This window comes from Pantherophis guttatus, chromosome 13 (genome assembly GCF_059756535.1).
Source record: "Pantherophis guttatus breed Tessera chromosome 13, ASM5975653v1, whole genome shotgun sequence".
NCBI classification, from domain to species: Eukaryota; Metazoa; Chordata; class Lepidosauria; order Squamata; family Colubridae; genus Pantherophis; species Pantherophis guttatus.
The window spans coordinates 2,019,999-2,041,899 of NC_142075.1; the positions used below are offsets into that span (position 1 = coordinate 2,019,999).

Here is a 21,901-nt window from a genome sequence, read left to right on the forward strand (position 1 = left end):
TCAACCCACTGCCAGTACTGATCAGGTGCACAGCCCAGTCTGCATGCCAACATTGTGGACTTTCCCACAACAGCAGCCCAAGGAGAGCCAAGAGCCGTGACGTACTTCTCTCTCCTACCTTTTGCTTTTCTTGTTTCTCACGAAGAAGCTGCTTGAAGTACCAATCGCTGTTTTCGGGATGCAGTGCACGAAGGCCCAGGGCAGCTGAGGACAAAACTCTATACAAGGCAGCTGCATCTCCTTGGTCTAGAGCCAGATCAATCTTAGTTAAGGCTGAACGTGCTGGAGAGAAAGAAAAGGAAATCCACATGGAAGCCAATCAGGTTTCCCCCTTCATCAAAATGTCCTCCACCAAGAATACCTGAAGATTATTGATAAATCGCAACTGCCAATGTTGAGAGACGTAGTCTGCCTGGCGCAAACAAGGTTGAGATCTAGACATCCAGCCAATTCTACTGCTAAGGTATTTGCAGATGATGGTTTTAACATACACAATACGTGGAAGCAACATTGAATAGAAAATTGCTTCCACAATGCTGAGGTTTGCTTTGCATCTTGGAAAAACCACCTGGATTTAACCAGCCCTGCCTGTGTGGTAGTTTTGAACTAGTACTTTGCCTAATTTATGGTGATTAGCTACGGTTATTCCAATCTTTAAAAATGGTGATCCCAGTTTAGTTGTAAATTACAGGTCCATCTCTCTATGTTGCATTACATGTAAAGTCATGGAATTCGTTATAACCCAATTGATTATTCGCCATATGGAGGAAAACATATTGTTATCCAGCAAACAGTTTGGTTTCAGGAAAAAATTGTTGTGTAATTTACAACTTTTGCATTATAAAAATATTTGGACTACATCAGGGGTGAAATCCAGCAGGTTCTGACAGGTTCTGGAGAACTAGTAGCGGAATTTTTGAGCAGTTCGGAGAACTGGCAAATACCACCTCTGGCTGCCCCAGAGTGGGGTGGGAATGAAAATTTTCCAGTATCCTCCTCCTGCCACGCCCACGCCACCAAGCCACGCCACCAAGCCACGCCCACAGAACCGGTAGTAAAAAAATTAGGATTTCACCACTGGACTACATGCTTTGACCAAGACAAACCTGTAGATGTAATTTACATAGATTTCTGATTCAGTAGTACATAATAAACTACTCTTGAAACTAAATTCTTATGTTATTTCTGGATGTTTACACAAGTGGATCGCTGATTTTGTTTTGTCTAACAGGTTGCAGAAAGTTAAAATAGGCAACTCACTGTCTGATCCGGGATCACCTGTGTTCACCTGAGGATCACCTGTGTTCCTCAGGGCAGTGTCTTAGGACCTATTCTTTTCCAGATTTACATCATGACTTATGTAATAACTTTAAAGCACTTGTGTCCTCTTCGCTGATGATGTAAAATTGTTTAATACTACTTAAAGTTCACTTGTTTGCCAATTCAAAGTCAGCTGGAAGAAATTACCGCCCAAAAAGTACCCCTCAGACCGGAAACTTACCTATTAGGTATACTGACAAAGGACTATAAAAAAGAGACACAATACTTGATAATACACATCCTAACTGCAGCTAGAATCGTTTTCGCACAAATGTGGAAATTGGAAAACACGCCACCAGAAGAAAAAATAATACAAAAAATTATGGAATGTGCAGAAATGGACAAATTGACCAAAGAAATACAAGGGAAAGAAGATACAGACTTTTACTTAATTTGGCAAGAATGGTACAAATGGCTAGATAAAAAAGACACGAAATAAGAGATTACCACCCAATGATACAAAAATAAGGAAATAAAAGGAAATATCGTTATATAAACATTGATACAAGATGAAAGATAATATATATAGATATATTGATATACAATTACCGAAGTAACTCTACTTTCAAAGTTCAAGTTATGTGACTTGATTTCACTGTATAGTTAGTTTATGTTTAGTTTGTTTTAACGTTTATGTCTATATGTGTATGTTTGTTTACAATAAAAAATTAAAAAAAAAATAAATAAAATAAAATTCACTTGTTTGCATAATGACATTGATCACATTTTTAAATGGTCTTCAAACCGGCAACTTCAAATTTTGGTTAAGAAATGTTCAGTTTTACATATAAGGAAAACAAAACCAGAATGTAAAGCATAAGCTAGGTGGTACGTTTTGTTAAGGACCTGGATGTATTTATCTCTAATGATTTATCTTCTAAAATTCATTATAACAGCATTGCTAAAAAAGCACTCAAAGTTGTGAATTTAATTCTATGAAGTTTTTTTCCTGGAAATACTGTATTGTTCACTAGAGCTCACAAAACATACATTAGGCCAATCCTAGAATATTGCTCAACTACTTGGAATCCTTGGCACATATCAGACATTAATATAATCGAGTGTGTTTAGAAGTACTTTACACGAAAAATCTTTGGGATTTTCCAACTCCCTAAGCTTGGAGAGACAACTACTGCTTTTACATTTCCATCTTGCCTAAAAAGAACAGAAGGCCTAAGTTTTTCCCCTCTCTTTGTTTATTACATAAATAAGGTTGCTTGACTCCAAAAGGATCCTGGGTGGCTTATAGTATCTTTAAAAAATGAAACCTAAGTGCCTGGATGAAGGCACGCAGATTCCAAAAAGTAATAGCAGCTCCAGAGGGGCTCCAGAGATCCCCTAGCCCCAGGCCCAGGAACCAAGGCAGGCCTTAAGGGACTTCTGGGACGCTTGAAGAGCAGGAGCTGCACGTGTCTCCCAGGGGAGTCTGGAAGCATTTAACTACCCGACGTCTCCCAACTGTGCTGCTTACTTCCAGCTAAATTTCTAATTTCAACTTTAGAAGAGGAAGAGAAGTATGAATAGAGCATTTCAGTGAAGTAGGCCTGGGATATGGAATAATTTCCTGCTCCTTGGAGGTGCTTTCACACAAGAAGGTAGCAAAAGAAGTACTAGAATAAATTCTTACTATTAACTTGGTTGAGGTTGCCCTGAATCTCTGCTTGAGTCAGTAGCTCTTCATACACATCTCGCTCTCTTCCTGCATCCTCCGAGGCAACCTAGAGGCAAACCGGCATCATTTAGGAACTCTGAGATATCCTCAAGCCGACCCCCTTCCACCAGAACATTGATGATGCTGATGGTCACTGCGCTGGATCCTCACAGAGACAGGACTTGCAAAGGCCTTGAGGCTACACAGAAATCCAACAGTACCTTCTTCTAATAAATAATGCACGTAATAAAGCATCACTAAAGACAATTAAATTTGCAAACAACCTGTAAGAAGTTATAAACTGCCAAAAGTTTTTGAAGGAACAAATGAGAAGTGATTGAAATATGACATCAACCAGAGACCAAATTATTAGTCCAAATTTTAATAGGCTGCTTCTGCCAGCATGAGTTGGGCAGGCCGATCCATAGAGGAAAAACGGCTCCTCGGATATCCTGGACCCACAGAGGACTTTAAAAGGAATGACCAACACCTTGAATTGGATCCGGAAGCAGATCAGCAGCCAGCACAGCTTGCATTACCAGCCACCTGAGCAGCCTCCAAAACTGTCTGCCCTATTGTATTCTGAACCAATTGTAACTTCCAAATATTCTTCAAGGGTCGCTCCACATAGAGCGTGTTGCAGCAATCCAAATGGCAGATGACCAGGGCATGAGTGACTGAGTGCAGGGCCTCATGATCCAGAAAGGGGCACAGTTGGCACACAACACAAACTTGTGCAAAGCTCTCCTAGCCATGATTGCCACCTGCTATTTGAGCAACGTCACGAGCCTAAGAGAACCCTCAAGTTGCACACCACGCCTGTTTGGGGCAGTGTCACCCCATACAAAACTAAGGGCGATAAACCTCTGGCTCCCAAGGCTCCACCTCCCCTCTATGTCTTAGAGTTCAGCTGAAGCCTGGTTGTCCCCCACCCAGTTCCCTACTGCCTCCAGGAACCGCAAAACAGCAGTGTAGGGTCCCACGGCTACAGGAGCCATTACACCTTGGGCTCTGATGTGACAACACTCAAAGATCAGCAGGCTGAATCCACAACAATTCCCCCCTTGAGAGAATTTTACCCTCTTCCGTGCGTTTTCTGTCTTGTCCTGCTTGGCTTGATAAAGGGTGCTCTGATAGACGAGGGCCAGGATTTCATCAAGATTCACCAGCATGGCATTGGGGTTCTTCATTGCCGAAAAGGTTTCAGAGGGAATCTGACGGTCGATGGCTTCATTAATGGCAATCACGGCTGCGTGCACTGCAGGTGAGACAAAGCGAGAAAGGTTTGGCTCCTGCCAACGTTGCAGGAAGGCTCAGCAGCACAACCCTCCTTCTGGGCAAGCCTGGCAAGAGCTCTGTTCTCAAAGGCCAGACCCCCACCCCACGCAGAGGCCAGGCCAGAAGGGCAAGTCTGTGTTTCTTTGGGCCAAATATTCTGCGATTTCGTTAATGAGCCTTGGTAGTACTAGGGTTTAAGGCACCCTGTTATTAAGCTGCTTAAGACCAGCTGCCTGCAATTACTGCAGGGTTCGAATCTCGCCAAGGCTCAAGGTTGACTCAGCCTTCCATCCTTTCTAAGGTAGGTGAAATGAGGACCCAGTTTGTGGGGGCAATAAGCTGACTTTGTATAAATATACAAAAGGATGAAGGCTATTGCTGAGCACATTGTAAGCCGCCCTGAGTCTTCGAAGAAGGGCGGCATATAAATCAAATTAAAAAAAAAAATGAGGAACACACAGCGTATCTGTAACTCGGTCTCTAATTCTCCAATGAGAACAAAGGGAACCTGATTTCCTCTTACATGCCGCTTCATCCAGAGACAGCTCATTAGCTAGAATCCCGCCAATCTTGCCAAAGGCAGGCATCTGAATGCCATACTTCTCCAATTCGCTCCTCATGTTGCTGATTTCTTCCTCTGAAACAGAAGGGAAAAATGACGTCTTGGGACAGGCAGCCCACAGGTGCAGGAAAGCAGAGGCAGAGAGATGCTGGGAGCTCCTCCTGCAAGGCCACTCCTTCCGCTCTTGAGGCCTGGCCAACAGCCAGGGCATCCCTGCAGAGGGCTGGGCAAAGGCGGGGAAAAGATCCAGGAACTGCCCTTTCTGAAAATCCTGCACCCCACTGGTGGGCCGAGCAGCAGAAAGGAAAGGCTTATCTCACCTGTGAAGTCCACTTTGCCATACAGATCCTGAATCTGTGGAGCTAATCCCAACTTGAATAGGTATAGGCTGAAAAAAAAAAGGAAAATCAAGCACACTGGAAGCTCCGGCCCCATTCCACAACACAAGCTGCAACCGAGGGAGAGGAAGGGCCTCAGCCCAGAGACCCTGAACCTGGGAAGTTGGCTGAGGGGAGTTGATGCCCATGTCCAGGGGGCCTCCTTGGCCATCCTGTAGCTTGATGCTGCCTTCTTTGGGCTTTCCTAGCCAGGTCTTCAGCCCTGATGATTTCCTCCCACTCCAATGCTCCCCAGGCCCAATTTTGTTTAGTTTTCACAGGGAGAACTGTGCAATTTTAAGTTCATGCATCTTCCATCTCTTTGGCCTCCTGGGACTCTAACCTAATAACTGAGTTGGGCCTGCTTAAAATAAGGGCTTTGCCACACTCCCCCCTCCGTTCCCATCTGGATGGCAGGGCCGGGGTCAGCAGAGTCTTTCCCATTTGGGGTGCCTTTGGGGCACATCCTTCTATGTCTCCCAAGCAGCAGGATAGGAAGAGGGCGGCAACAAGATTGACCAGTTGGTGTCGTGGCCAGAATGGCTGAAAATAGCAGAACTCTATTGAGCTCCATGAAAAACAGCTGGTATCTGCTGACCAGAAGACCCTACGGGGTCAAAGAAGAAAGCAGAGGTGCTTCGTCGATCACGAGGAATTCACAATTTCTTCATTAGGTCCGAAGAAAGCTCTCCTGAACGGCAGCAGGGACAACGGCCATTTTTGGCAAGTCACAAGCTGTGACAACTGGGACATTAAGATTTGTGCTGGAGCGGTTCGTGGACAGAGCATTGAAACTGGGTGAGATAACTTCCAACTTTTATTCTAGAGATTTAACCCAAGTAAAAGAATTTCAAAAATAATCTCCAAGAGTTAAGAAAACGGCGACAAGGAGAAAGACTAAAAACTAAAGATTAAGAGGCGAAAGAAATGCCCAATGAAAGTTTTAAAATATAGAAAACCTGGAAAAGAGCTAAAAATAATTGGAAAGGTGATTATTGGGAGAAATTGCCTTTCTTATTTTTATTTTTAAACCCCCTGGATTTATCTGACAATCAGCTGTTTGATGAACACTGTTTAAGGTGGGAGTTTGGAGCAGGGGAGCCATCTACTTGAAGAAGAAGAGTACTACAGCATGGGAAACTAGTGAAAGTGAGATATACATAAATAATATTTAATACACAGAAATAGTTAATACACATAAAGGAAGGAGAGAGACTAAACAACACCTGAATACGGCTTGACCTTGACTCCATTCCAGAAGGCATTTTGGATGTTTGGAAATACTTAGTGAGCTTTTTGAAGATCCTTAAGACAAATTAAATTGCAAAGAATTAAAATTATATTGAAAACTGTTTAATGGATGGTGGATTTGAAAGATCTGAGGAAATTTAGTGGGCCAATTTGGATTTGGATTATTAAGGTTATTTGACAGAACATTATACAAGGCAAAAGAAAAAAGGTGATAGAAGAAAAGAGAAAAGAAGAAAATCTAAATAAGACTTTAAAATTTGGCTAATTGGGAAGGTGAACAACTGGAAAACTATAAAGATTGTAAATTACCAAAGAGGTCCAAGGACTATAAATTTAAGGGATTTGGAGGTACAATCATAGAATTGATTAAATTTCATTAATAACTGGCTTTGTTGGAGTTTTTAGATACTGGGACATTGGAATATCAGAAGTATATAGAGTAATTTTTAATATAATCAAATAATTATAAAATGACTCAACGGGGGATAATAGAGGCACATGAAGAAATGTTAAAAGTATACATGAAACAATAAGGAACAATAAGGAGATAAGGGGACTGTCCAAAAATAAAGAAGTGAGCGTAGAAGATCTTCAACAAACAGGGGAAAAAGAAAAAGATGAACATAATATTCAGAAAATAGATGAGGAACTAGTAGAAGTGGTGGAGGAGACAAAGCAAAATAAGATGCAAGAAGGTAAAGATAATGAAGACAATGAAGAGAAAGAAATAGTAAGTATGAATCAAATAGATAATCCCTTAAGAGTTTACAATAGAACAGAGGAAAAAAAAATCTCCTCCAAAAAAAGGAAAGGAATATGGGTGAGTGCTCAAAGGATGCAGCAGAAGGAGACAAGGGGTAAGCCGAAGGGAATATTTAGTGGCTATAAAAATGCTAGAAAGAGATATAAGATTCCAAGAGAAAGAAATAAAAGAGTGACTAAAAAGTCAATAAATGATGGAACTTCAAAGAGGGTAAGAGATGACGGATAGAGATAAAAGATAAAAAAATAGAAACCACAAAGTGGAAAATAGTAGTATACATATTGATAGATAATAGAATTTATTATAATCATAGAAAAATTAAGATTAGAAGTTGGAAGATTAGGATTAGTCTAATACAGCAACCTAACTGTAGTATTGTTATTAACAGTGTGTAAAAACTATATTGGAAACTATCATTTTTAGGGACTAGAAATTTTGGGGACTTTGTGGTATAATCCCGAGACTGATTAAATTTTGTTAATAATTGGCCTTATTAGTGTTTCTAGATATTTGGGATATTGGAATTATGATGGAACTGAGTAATCTTAAAATCTTAAAATCTTAAAGATTCAGCAGGGGACAACAAACATATTGTATAAAGAAATGTTATCGATGTTTAAACGAATTTATGAACAAAGTGATAAAGAATCATAAAGAGAGAACGGTATTGCTGAAGTTGGAAGATTAGGATAATGTATATTTAATGGCATTATTACTGTTTTGTTGTTAGTTGCGAAGTTGTGTCTGACCCATCGCGACCCAATGGACAATTTTCCTCCAGGCCTTCCTGTCCTCTACCATTTCCCGGAGACCATTTAAGCACCATTATTACTGTTAGCATTTTATAAAAAGGATATTGACCCAGTCAATACACTGTCCACAAAATATGTATGATGTTAAAGGAAAAGTACAAATAAAACATATAGGAAGAGGGGAGCAACGGGATCTGGAGGTCAAGATCCTGAAGTCCAGGGACTAAGGCCGAGGAAGCCCGGATTCTACAGGATCCTCTAAAATGGTTTTAAGGGCAGGATTGGAATAGGTAAAATGCAGAAGGTAAAATGTTGGCAGAAGAACTTCCAATATCAGAGAGATTGTTAAGGAGGAGCCTTTCAAAACAATTTAAATCCCTTCCTCCTTTTTTCAAGCCCAGCTATGAGTGGCTTGGCCTTTCCTCCAGCCTGCCAAGAATCTCTATGGATAGGCCTTGACCTGGTTACATTTACTGTATAAACTGACTTCAGCTCTCTAACTGCTTTCAGCCTGGCATATAATTTTGTTACTAAGAGAACAACCAAGACTGCACACAGATGGTTGCACAGTGAAACTGACAAGATAGCTCAATGGCACAGAAACCCAAAGCAAGTGAAAGAAGAGTGAATCTCTTGGTGTTTGGCCCATGTCACTGCCCTCCTTTATGGTTTTGTGTTTTCATTAGATTTATACCTACCTCTCACCCAAGAAGAAAAGAAAGTCTACACAGTACTCCCCCCTTTTATTTCTCCCTCCAACAACTCTGTGAGGCAGATGGGACCGAGGGAATGGGACCGGCGCAAAGGCAACCAGGGTGCTTCAGTCACTGAAGAGCAAGTAAAATCTGTGTCTTCTGGCTCCCAGTTTCCACACTGAACCCCTCAATACATAAGGTAGCAGCTCAAACACGGAGTCTCCTTGCCTCAATTTCTGCCCATGGGATCACGTAGGTGCCTAACTGATTAGGTGTATTCATTATTAAGTCCACTCTACTAGCACGTACAATCACTTGCTTACTGTGAATTACAACCTGCTACTGTCTTAGGGAAGAGAAAACCACTGGGAAGCTTGCAATTAGGATGCACAAGCAAGAGGACAAGAAAGAACACAAGAAGGCACCCGAGGAGGGCGCTTTGATTGGGTTTCCTCTTTCCGGCTGAGCACAAGGTTCCATCGGCTTGGGGGTGGTCCCAGCCAGGTCTGGGGAGAGGACACTGTGCTCTGGTGCTCAAGCAGAGTGAAAGGTATCCGACAGGGTATGAGAGTAGAGGGAGGAGGACAGGGGCCACCCATCCCCAAATTGAAACATTAGGGCTGTTAGGAAGCCAGGGCTTCAGTTCTTGGGGCTGTCTTTTAGGACAAGCAGCTGCCAATGAAGAATACAACATCACCGCTAACAGGGAGCATAATAATAAAAAAAGCCAGCAGGGCAGACGGTTTCCATTTTTACTGCCATGATCATCAAACAAGCAACCATCTGACTATTGGGTTTAAGTCATGCTGCCAGAGAGAAAATCTTTTCCTCTGATTAGAAACTACAGAGGTAAATAGAAACACATTCTGATATTTGACACTCCCAGGCTGACAGAAAACAAAGGCACTGAAGAATGAGGAGGACATCATTTTGCGATAAGGAAGATGGGGCCATTTGATCCTCACAATCCAGGATTGGTCTCCATTTTAGAACAAACAAACATTGCCAACAAAATGTAGCTGAACTCACATAGTTCAACTCACATAGGTTGCAGACTGCCTTGGAAAGTTTGAATAAACACAACTGTTCACAGGTAAGGTCCAGCGGTGGGATTCAATTTTTTAAACAACCGGTTCTGTAGGCATGGCTTGTTTGGGGGCGTGTCTTGGTGGTCATGTGACTGGGTGGGCATGTCTTGGTGGTCATGTGACTGGGTGGGCGTGGCTAACTGATCATGCATAGGGACTACTCAGAGGACTGAAAAAAGTGATTTCTGACAGGTCCTCGCACTTTTGACCGGTCCTCACACTTTTGACTGGTCATCATTTATGCCCATTGCAGCATTCTTAACAACCGTGTCACTCATTTCACAACTGCAGTGCTGCATGTGACCGGGTGGGTGTGGCCAGGTGATCATGTGCATCACTTCTTTGCCCTAATGACAGTTTGCTGCAATGGTCATAAGTGTGAAAAACGATCATAAGTCACTTTTTTCAGCGCCATTGTAACTGTTGTAAGTCAAGGATTACCTGTACAAAAATACAAAAAGCTTCTTCGCTTGCAAAAAGCTGCCCTAAATACCAATCATTAGATTAGAAATACCCGCAAACTGGAATTACAAATCAGGCAGGGTGCCAGAGCACCTTGAGGAATTAAAATAGTTAAAATGCAATGATAACTATCAGCAGCCAATTCTTGCTCATAAAGTGAAACCCTTTAGCAGAGAGGTCATTTAAGCTCTCCAGAACGAAGCAAAGGACCAAACAGAGTATCTGTTGCTTGTTAAACCAATTACCAGAACAAATAGACACAGGAAACTAGTCAGATTTCCAAAGCTGCTTCTTTTCAGGAACAGAGATTAACATTTTTCCTTCCAAACAAAGCTGAATAGGGAAAATTATCTCATCACTAAACACAGGATTAAACATCACCAAGCACAGAATTAAACTTCACCAAAAACCAGTTTTAGACCAAATGTCTATATTACTATATTACTGTTGATAATTAAGGAAATAGAACCAACAAAATATGAGAAAAAATTGATTAGAATTATGATTATAATGGCCAGATATGATTATAATAGCCAGATATTGGAAATTAGATGTGAATTTTAGAATAGAAGAATGGTATTGTGAAATGTGGAAATTAGCTTTAAATGATAAAATGACATGTGATATTAAAATTAGAAATGGTGACTATAAAGAAGATATTTTCTGGAAAATTTGGAAACCATTTGTGGACTATGCGCTGGGAAAATTGGATGCTTCGGTACCTGTACCCCGAGAACGTGGATTTTGGCGATCATGAGGATATATCCGAAGAACCAAATCTTCCTTTCTTATGTATAGCACAGGGTGAAATATTGTATATGTTGTTTGTAATGTTAGTAATTTAAAATATAAAATGTTAAAAATAATAAATAAAAAAAAAATAAATAAAAAAGACCAAATGTCAGAAAGGGTATGTAAACTCACGTTTGAATGTCAATCTTTCTAGCTAGCCAAGAAGCCTTGCTGAATGTCACTCATCTTGGTTCCTTGTCATTAAAAGCTTCCGCTTCGTTATTCAATTATTTCTTCAAAGTGCTGATCATTGCACCCTGGCTGGAAGAACGCCAACAGGGGAGTATTTCCTCCCAACAGCGGTGTAAAAAGCTTAAAACAACCCTTCCCCTTTAAGAAAGTCAAGCAAAAAAAAAAAAAAAAACCACCTTCGAGAAGCTCCGGAACTGGAAGCGACAGTAAGTCTAGGCGTACTGCCAAGAACGTAATAAGGGTTAACAGAGAGGCAGTTTCTGTAAGCAGGGCAATAAAGATTAGGCTAGGAAACAAAAATTCCTTACAGGATTAACCAGGGGTGAAATGCTCCCAGTTCAGACCGGCTCGTGCGATTAGGTAGCGGAGATTGAGGCTAATTTGCCAAACCGGGAGCAATGGCTGGCTGGCCATGCCCCCGAACCAATCCACGGCCCGCAGTCCTGCCATGCTTGCCTGCCTTCCTTTCTGCGTTCCTGGCGTCCCGGTGGCCAGCTTACGAAGGCAGGCAAGCAGAAGTCCACGCGGAAGGCAAGCAAGCATGGCAGGGCTGCGGGGAAGGAGCTAGCAGCTTACTGCCCCCCTCCCTACTCAAGCAGCGGCTTCCCTGCTCAGCCCTGACAAGCTATGCATCCATAGCAATGGGGTTGTTTTGTTCACCGTGGTGGTGCTTCAGGAGGGCATGTGGACATATTCATTATAGTTGTCAGCTGCAGACATCCGCCTGCCTTCCCGAAATACCACCTCGGTGAACAAAACAACCCCATTGTGCTGCGCCTCCTTCTGCAGCCAAATGCGCCCAGCCGTCCGTGTCATTTCCTAAAATGGGCTGTGCATGGGGCGCTTGGAGAGCGAGTGAGCAAGAGAGCTCTCCAACCTGTGTGTGTGTGTGTGTGTGTGTGTGTGTGAGGGAGGGAGCGATCTGAAGCCAAGGCACCCAAACTTCTTGCAGCGGCGGGGCAGCTTCTGAGCAGCCAGCTCCACCTGATCTACTCCCTGAGTCTCGCCATTCTCCTGCTCCCCCCTCCAGCTCAAGCAACGGCAGGCTCTGCGGGACAACAGGACCTCTCATTTTTCCCATAGCATGGCGTACGCTTGCTTCCTCTGCTTGTCTGCTTGCAAGCGATGATCTTCTCTGCTTCTCTTGGGATGCTGGTGCAGGCACTATGGATGCATAGCTTGTTGGAGCTGAGCAGGGAAGCCACTGCTTGAGCTGGGGGGGGGGGGCAGGAGAATGACGAGACTCAGGGAGTAGGTCAAGTGGAGCTGGCTGCTCAGAAGCTGCCCCGCCGCTGCAAGAAGTTTGGGTGCCTCGTTTTCAGATTGCTCCCTCCGTCCCTCCCTCCCACACACACACACACACAAAAACAGAGGTTGGAAAGCTGTCTTGCTCTCTCTCTCTCCAAGCGCCCCATGCACAGCAGAGTGACATGAATGACATCAAACTGGCCACGCCCACCCAGTTACATGACCACCAAGCCACGCCCACAGAACCGGTAGCAAAAAAATGTAGATTTCACCCCTGGGATTAACCCTGTAAAGTGGAAAAAAACAAAAGGATATTTTTTCTAACAACCGGTTCTCCAAATTGCTTAACTACTTAACATCCCACCACTGGTAAGGTCCCAATATATTTAAATCCTTCATGAGTTAAGTTGCTCCATGCATCTGATGAAGGAAAGTTTATGCCTTTAGAATAAAATCTGGTAGTCTTTTCGGTGATAGGGGTGAGACTGTGACAGGGATACTCTGCACATGGTGGTTAAATCTGACATGGGATATGGATGGCAGGATCACTGGGATGGCCATTACAGGAGAACGGGGCCCCACATGTTAGTGCCAGTCAGTTTTTGTAAGCTAGCTGCCCTAGTCCTGGGCCCAGGTGGCCAAATTGTCAGGGAATTTGGTTGGCACTGCAACTGGTGATGGCAGTAAACCGAAGCAGCCAAAGCCAGGAGAGCTTTTGTGCAACTTTGTGTTGTGTGTGAATTGTGTCTCTTCCTAGACTGGAAGGCTCTGCTCACTGTCACCCGTCCATTATCACTTCCTGAGGTGTGACAGGACGTGGGAATGACTCGGGAGACAGAAGAAAGACCCCAAAACCTCAGGTGAGTCAGCTGACCCTGGGTGCTTATGCAGATGATTAGGTACCTTTCCCATGAACAGTTGTGTTCATTCAAACTTTCCAAGCCAGTCTGAAACCTATCTAGGTGAATTCAGTTGTCTTCTGCTGAAGAAGGGAGTCATGGGTTAGGGTTTCTCTATCTTACCTGCCCTTTGGAACATTTGGCCCCTGAGCGGAGATTGGCTCCCACCCTTCTGACCTTCCCTAAGGGCCTGAAGACTGGCTGGGCCAGATGGCTGGGAGACCCAACAGGGGGGTATCATGCTGGAGGTGGTTGATAAGATGCAATCCCTCCTCCCCCACCACTGCATCCTTCTCCCTTCCTCCCCTTCTTTTTAATGGTAATTCTATTTTTGATAGTAATTTCCATTTTTATTGTTTTAGAAATATTTATTTTATGGTTCTAATACTTTTAATGCTATAGGCCGCCTAGAGTCACAAGATGAGCAGCAAATAAATTTAATAAGAAGAAGAAAAAAAGGCACTGGAAGAATATCTGAAGGACAGCGAAGAAGATGTGCTGAAACTAATACATCAGGAAGGGCTCCTGAGTATGGGAGAGACCAAAATGGCCTACAAGAAAGGCCAAATGAACAGAAAAGATACATGGGAAGACAAAGAATTACATAGCCAGTACATTAATAAATAGTAGGGAAAATAGATAATAAAAAGACCTGCCAATGGCTAATTGCAGGACAGTTGAAGAAAGAGACAGAGGGGCTAATTCTGGCTGCAAAAGAACAAATGTATATCAGCCAAAATTGAGAAGAGCTTTTACAAGGCGGCTTTACTTGGAACAGCTTCCATCCTGCAACAGGTAACACCATCGAACACCCAGATCTACCTATCCCGGATCCTTGGAAGGTCTCAACAGATGGACAAAAATACCAAATCCGGTCTAAATATCTGGCTGACTGTGCAACAAACAACAACAATTCACAAGACCGCCTCTCCCTGGCTGTTTCTGCCCATCCCAACAAGAGAGGAGACTGTGGATCCCACTGGCTCCACCTGAAAAAGGTGGGGGTTTTGATTGCTCTGCCTGCCTTTTGGAACCCCATTCCCAGAGATTAAATTGGTCTGAATTTGCCAGCTTTACGGAAGGCTCTCAAGATGTGTGTGTTTGTTTATATTTCATATTTCTTAACCACCCAAATTAACATTAAAACCAGAATTAATTTAGGTATTAAGAAGTTTTAAATTTATAAAAGCAACATTATAAAATTTCAAAAGGTGAAAAATTCCAAGATGGGGGGGTTTAGCAGTTGTTAATACAGGGAAGGGATTTCTCATGCAGCCAGTCAGCCCCTGGTTGTGTGGGCTCTTTGAAACCCCCCCTCCCCACGCATGGCCACAGAGCCAAGTTTTGACCCCTTTGCAAAGGGCCCAGAGACTGGGGGCTTTCCTCACCTCTGAGGGCAGGCTCTCTTCCTAGACTCGCCAGTCAAAATTCTTTGACTGACAGTGTCTGCAGCATACCTTCCCTGACTGATCAAGTGGGGCGGCCTGAGGTGATGGGGTGAAGGCAGTTCCTAGGCCATGTAGAGCCCTTATAGAGGATGGCCAGCACCCTGAATTGGACCCTGAAGCAAACTGGCAGGCAGTGCAGTTCATGGAGCAAAGGTTTTGCATGTGCCCTTCTTTGGGCACCCAGTATGGCACTAGTTGAAGCTTCCAGATACTATTGAAGGGCAGCCACAGGCAGAGTCAACCATCTAAGCTTTGCTATACCTTGTTCCTCTGAAATGCAGCCCGGGGGGGGGATTCTGTGCTGAAATGCTGTCCAGATTTCAGTGGGGGATGGGACGAGGACACAACATCCAGACATCATCATCCCACAAAAACTTCTTGAGCTCCTGCGTACCATCTTGCAGCTAGTATTGGAGCTTCCAGAGTTTCTAATCACAAGTAGCTTCTCTCTCTGACACAGGGCAGGGAACTGCCAGAAGGGTGCTAGAGTCCATTCTTACACAAACCGCCTCATGTCAGATCTAAACACCATCAAGAGACAACTGGAAAGCCAAAAACCAGAGAATTATAGACCAATAGCTCTTTTGAATACAGATTATAAAATCTATGCAAAAGTATTAGCCAACAGGTTGATGCCAGTAATCCAAAAGGTGATTCATGAGGACCAAGCGGGATTTATCGAGGGCAGACACATGAAGGACAATGTAAGGCAAGTAATAGATTTATTGGAATATCTTGACAAGAATAAACAGATTCCTGCAATGCTGGTCTTTTTGGACGCAGAGAAGGCCTTTGACAGAGTTGATTGGAATTTTCTACTAAAGACTTTAAAAAAGATGGATTTTGGGGATCAATTTATACAAGCGATTTCAGCAATTTACCAAGAGCAAAAGGCACAGATCATCATTAATGGAAGTTTGACAACAGAGTTTAAAATTGAAAAAGGAACAAGACAGGGATGTCCGTTGTTCCCACTTTTATTTATTCTAACACTAGAAGTCTTGTTAAATACAATACGGGACTCTAATACTTTGAAAGGAATAAGGATTAGGCAAGAGGATTACAGAATAAAGGCATTTGCAGATGATCTGGTTGTTACCCTATCACAACCAATGGAATCAATAATCCTGATGAAGGACATTATACAAGACTATGGTAAAGTTTCAGGTTTTAGACTGAATCCAAAAAAGACTAAAATGATAGTTAAAAACATGACACAAGATCGTAAACATGAGCTTGAAAGGAGGGCAGGTTTTGAGACTGTACCTAAGGTAAAATATCTAGGAGTTCAGGTTGCAGAATCAAACATGAAATTGTTTCAAAATAACTATGAGGTGTTGTGGCGAGAGGTGCAGAAAGACATGGAGACTTGGAAAAAACTGCAGCTGTCTTTACTTGGAAGAATAGCAGCAGTTAAGATGAACATTTTGCCAAGATTTCTTTTTTTGTTTCAAATGATTCCGGTGCTTAAAAGTGATAAACAATTGAAAGTTTGGCAATCTGGAGTGAATAAGTTTGTCTGGAACGAGAAGAAGCCGAGAGTGAAATTGAAAATTATGCAAGATGTTCCAGAAAGAGGAGGCCTTAAACTTCCAAACCTACAGTTATATTATGATGCAGCAGCTTTAACTTTAACAAGTGATTGGTTTGGAAGGAAAAAGACTGGAATACTGAATGCAGAAAGTTTTGATCTTGAATTTGGATGGCATGCTTACTTATTTTACGACGACAAAGTAGATAAAGTATTTAAAAGTCATATACTGAGAGACTCTTTGATGAGAGTCTGGAAGAAGCACCGATTCAAATGGGATTATAAAATACCGCTATGGCTGGATCTTGGTCATACTTTGTGGAATACAAATATAATGTCACTCGGGGGGGTTTTATATAAAGAGGTTCTTTTTACAGATGTGGGTAGATGGCAGCTGAAGACATTGCAGACACTGTTGGACGAAGGGACTAATTTAACTTGGTTACAATATAATCAATTACAATTGAGATGGAAAGAGGACCAAAAAACTGGTATTATGTTGCATGAGGAAGAATTGGTTAGACATATAAGAGAGAAAGGTCCAATGCATATCAAAAGGCTTTATAATGCTTTGCTAGAAAGAGATTCAGAAACTGAATTAGTTAAAGACTGTATGATTAAGTGGGCACAGAATTTTGAAGAACCAGTGATGCTGGAAACATGGGGAAAAATTTGGGTTCAGAATGTTAAATTTACACAGTCGCAGAACCTGAGGGAAAATTTCTACAAAATGTTTTATAGATGGCATTTAGATCCCAAAAAGTTGTCATGTATGTACCCTAATGTTCAGCCAAAATGTTGGAGATGTGAATGTTTGGATGCTACGTATTATCATGTCTGGTGGACCTGTAGGAAAGTTAAGGCTTTTTGGATAAAAATTTGGTGGGTCATGCAGAATGTTTTGAAGAAAAAAATTCAATTTTCTCCACAACTGTTTTTATTGGGTATAGTTAAGGGTTTTACATTGGGTGAAACAAAATTGATATTGTATATGATAACAGCGGCAAGATTGTTGATAGGTAAATACTGGAAGAATGAAGCTTTGCCCACTATTGAGGAATGGACTTTGAAGATGGCCAGTTTTGCAGAGATGGCGAAGATTTCAGCATATTTAAAAGACTGTTCACAAGAGACTTATGAACGGGAATGGAAAAGGTGGATAGAATATGTTCAGAACAAATATCAAACTAGAAAGTATCAAATAGCTTTTACTTGAAAACAATGTACTAGAAATTTTTTAAAGTAATGAGATAAAGAGAAAAATTATACAGGGGAGGGAGGGGCTCAAGTTTATATATAAGTGTTATATTAGGGTTCTTCATGATTATGAGTATATTATAGGGAAGTCTGGGGGGAGGGGAGGGTTAGGGAGGGTTAGGGAGGTTGGGAAGGTTGGGGGGGAGGTGGGGGGGAAAAAGGGGTGAAAATGTAATTGTAAAACTTTTGCAATAAAAAAAAAAAAAGAGACAACTGGAAAGCCATCCTCCCATGTGTTCAGCTTGATGCAAAGAGAAAAAGGCACAAAAACAAACACTGAGCTACCATATCCACATCTAGCGCTTGCTGTAAAGGAGACTCTGGAATGCTGTCAGAGTGGCTTCGCAGCTTTTCTACCACAAACATTTTAACTAGCAGGTCCTGGCTACTTTTCTCCTAGGTGATCCTTTTGTATTTGGCCTAGGCCTTCCCAGTAAATAAATCTAGCCTGCAGCAGTTAACTGAGAAGTTCAATCACAGCAAAATCCACTCTTCAATACAGTACGACTGATTTTCAAAGTTACGGCTGCTGCAGTGCCCGCACGGTCACATAATTGCAATCTTTTTTTTTTTTTTTTTTTGAATTTGTATACCGCCCTTCTCCCTGAGGACTCAGGGCTCTTGCCCACCATTTGCACTTATGATGGGTTACCAAGTCTGCCACAATCACGTTTGTCCTCAGAAAGTCAAGAAGGAAGCTGGCAGGGAAGGTCACAACTGCTTCATTCTTCTGTGCAGCACGCCGCCTCCCCCCCACCCCCAGCAAAAGAAAATCTTTCTTTCTAGCTCCAGGAGAGCAGGGCAGCGATGCACTCCACACTCCATGGAGAAATGCTTCCCTGTGCTGCATGCTACCTGCCTGCCCCGTCATGGGCTACAAAGAAAGACTTTCTAACTTTCTGGTGTGTGTGTGTGTGGGGGGGGGGGAAGCACAGAAGATGGGATCATCAGGATCCAGGCTTCCTTTCTCCAGCCTAGCATGCCATACAGAAGGGAGCTGTCTGCACTCTTTTGGCAGGAAGCTCTTTCGATTCGTCCGTTCAACAACCCGGATACGTAGCAACCACACCTGAGAGAGCTGGGTCAGCGAACGTTGAATGAGGCAATCACATGGGCATCTCACTTAATGATTGCAACAATTTACAACAGCAACTGTGATGGGCAGGCTCCATTACGGGGTTGCAATTCAAGGACTACCCATACAGTGGCAACGCAAAGGTGTGCTGCAAAGCTTTTCACTCACTCTGGCAGTAATCCTGTACATGTATGAGTGGATGGAGGGGCAGAAGGGGAGGTCTTTACATGTGTGCATGTGTAAACAAAGAGAGTCCTTATCCAAATTATTGTTGCTACAAAATTTTGCCCTCCATTGTTCCAGATATTACTAAACAAATCAATGTCTGAAACTCTGGGTTTTTTCCAAAGTAATTTTTCTTTTAAAATGCAACCCAAAATCAGCACATGCACCACACCTTTGTAAAGTATTCATTCTACTTTTAGGTTATATTCAAGGAAGACAGAATATCAGACCAGCAATCCTGATCCTGTTTATAATGTTAAATTCTGATTGACAATCATTCTTCCAATGATCATGTTACCTATTCTTAAGAGGGAATTTTCTTCCACACATTTCTATGTGTGCTGGTTTTATTACTCAATTTTTCAATTATATATATTTTTCTTCTAATCATTTTCTCTAAGACACTTACACATCTAAATGTCTGTGGAGATTCTCAGTCATCCAGGTCATGGTTGTCCCAAAGGTACTTTTTCAAGAGGTCACATTTTGGACAGAGAGGACAGCTGGTTTGAAAGAGGGGTCAAAGAGGCCATCTATGTCAAAACTGAACAGCCCTCTCTCAATAGAGGGGGAGGGATATGACATCACCTATCTCCAATCTACAGCACAGTCCTTTCGACAGTTCCAAGAAGGCTCCACACCCATGTGCACCACTCAAGTGACCCTGAGGACACAGATAAACCTCCAGGTGGTGTTAACAACTCGCTAACAGGATACAAATCAACAGCTGTCTGCAAGGAGTATAAATCCTTCCATTCCCCACCATCCAGGCAGAGCTGAAGAAGCTTCTTGGATGAGAAGTGAAACATCTTCAAAGACAAATCAGAAAGTCCAGTTGCCTCTTGAAAAAGCACCTTTGGGACACTGACACAGCGTTATGTCAATATTTGGATGGTTTAACAGGTATCTTATCATTACCTGAGTGCATGGATACAGTAGATGCAGCGTGGCATGTTCTTCCGATCATAGATGTCTGTTGTCTCTGGGTAAAAAATCTGAAGAGAGTGCAAAAAAGGAAGAAAGAGAAAAAATGATTGATACTGTTTGAATCTGCATTAAAAAAGAACCTTTTTCATAATGTTTATCTCCATTCAGGAGATCTAGCAAGTCGTTAACTTTTGGGAGCAGAGGAAAGACTGCAATTCTTGTGACACATTAAAAGAGAGAAGATCACAAACCTACAGAAAAGTTGGAAAAGAAAAACTTCAGTTTGGAGAGATCAGGTACAGAACACCTTTTAAACAGTTAAAAACTATGTTTTGCTTACTTCTGAGAACACAATATATACAATGATCCTTTCCATTTCTTTATCTGACTGCAAGTGATGTGCAAAGGATACAGAGAGCTCAGCATCCAATCAACTAGAGCCTTCCAAGAATGCCACCTGGATTGGGGGCCTTGCTTTGAAGCAAGATGGAGAGGCAAACTGGGGGTTCAGAATTGGAAACAGGTATGAGCTGCCTCTAGGCATGGTGGGAAGGCCATAACAGGGATATAATTTAGCCACCTCAGAACTAGCATCAAAAAGGCATCCAGGTCCTTGACACGAAGGTACATGGACAATCCAATCCAAAGTAATTGTATCTCAAGGCCTGTGGAGGGGAAATGAAAGGAGCCTAGTCAGCCAGTCGGTACAACGCTTGTCATGGCAACAAGTCTGGAGCACAAAATCTTATCCCTTGATGCCTCCTCTAACGCAAGGCCACCAAAAGCCCAGATGGATCATTTTGACCAGCTGTGATACAGGATTCCCTATTCTCAAGGAGACAGGTAAGATAAAGACAAGATATCCAGGTCTGGACATATGGAACCTTCTCTTCCTTATTAAGATCAGGCAGAGTAAAATTCTCTTTTCCAGACTTTTTGGGATGGGAAACGAGGCAGGGTTGAGTGAGTTTTCCAATTACAAAATGGAGGTGGTAAGAAGATTGTAGGATATAAAATATTCTGGTTTTCACAATGAAGGCTTCCCCTACTTATTCTACAACCTAGGGATATAAAAGATAATGAAACTAAATTGAAAAAAGAATTATGACCAACTAATCTAAAACTATAGGAGTCTGGGAAAAGAGGGTAAGAATTCCAAATTCTTGTGACTGGTTTAATACCCAGAACACCTACTGTAGAAGCAAGCAAAGTTATAACCAAAAGCCAACATGGTTTTGTGAAAAACAGATCATGCCAAACAAATCTTATTTCATTCTTCGACAAAGTGACTAAATTAGTGGATTAGTGAAATGCTGTAGGAATAGTGCATTTGGATTACAGTAAGGTATTTGATAAAGTAGGCCAACATACTTCTTGGTAAGACAGAAAAATGTGGGGTTTGTTGTTGTTAGTTGTGAAGTTGTGTCCGACCCATCGTGACTCCATGGACAACGTTCCTCCAGGCCTTCCTGTCCTCTACCATCCTCTGGAGTCCATTTAAGCTCATGCGTACTGCTTCGGTGACTCTATCCAGCCATCGCATTCTCTGTCGTCCAGTTCTTCTTTTGCCCTCAATCTTTCCCAGCATTAGGCTCTTCTCCAGGGAGTCCTTCCTTCTCATTAGGTGGCCAAAATATTTGAGTTTCATTTTCAGGATCTGGCCTTCTAAAGAGCAGTCAGGGTTGATCTCCTCTAGGACTGATCGGTTTGATCTCCTTGCAGTCCAAGGTACTCGCAGGAGTCTTCTCCAGCACCATAGTTAAAAGGCCTCAATTCTTTGGTGCTCAGCCTTTCTTATGGTTCAACTTTCACAGCCATACATTGCAACTGAGAAAGCCTTGACTATATGCACTTTTGTTGGCAGGGTGATGTCTCTGCTTTTTAGTATGCTGTCTAGATCTGCCATAGCTTTCCTCCCCAGGAACAAGCGTCTTTTAATTTGGCTGCAGTCCCCATCTGCAGTGATCTTGGAGCCCAGGAAAATAAAATGTGTCACTACCTCCATTTCTTCCCCATCTATTTGCTAGGAATTGAGAGGGCCGGATGCCATGATCTTAGTTTTCTTAATGTTGAGTTTCAAGCCAACTTTTGCACTCTCCTTCTTCACC

At 42.4% G+C, this 21,901-nt stretch overlaps 1 protein-coding gene across 2 annotated transcripts in view; it reads right to left on the bottom strand.

The window, feature by feature from the left end:
• Positions 1 to 21,901, bottom strand: part of IQGAP1 (IQ motif containing GTPase activating protein 1) — a 127,407-nt gene that overhangs the window by 71,603 nt on the left and 33,903 nt on the right. For both annotated transcript variants that reach the window (XM_034435617.3, XM_034435616.3), the window contains exons 5-10: positions 19,785 to 19,861; positions 5,132 to 5,199; positions 4,773 to 4,886; positions 4,051 to 4,229; positions 2,948 to 3,038; positions 119 to 282 (exon numbers count right to left, since the gene is read on the bottom strand). In XM_034435617.3, the coding sequence (XP_034291508.1) occupies positions 119 to 282; positions 2,948 to 3,038; positions 4,051 to 4,229; positions 4,773 to 4,886; positions 5,132 to 5,199; positions 19,785 to 19,861 (693 nt within the window). The remainder of the gene's footprint in view (positions 1 to 118; positions 283 to 2,947; positions 3,039 to 4,050; positions 4,230 to 4,772; positions 4,887 to 5,131; positions 5,200 to 19,784; positions 19,862 to 21,901) is intronic.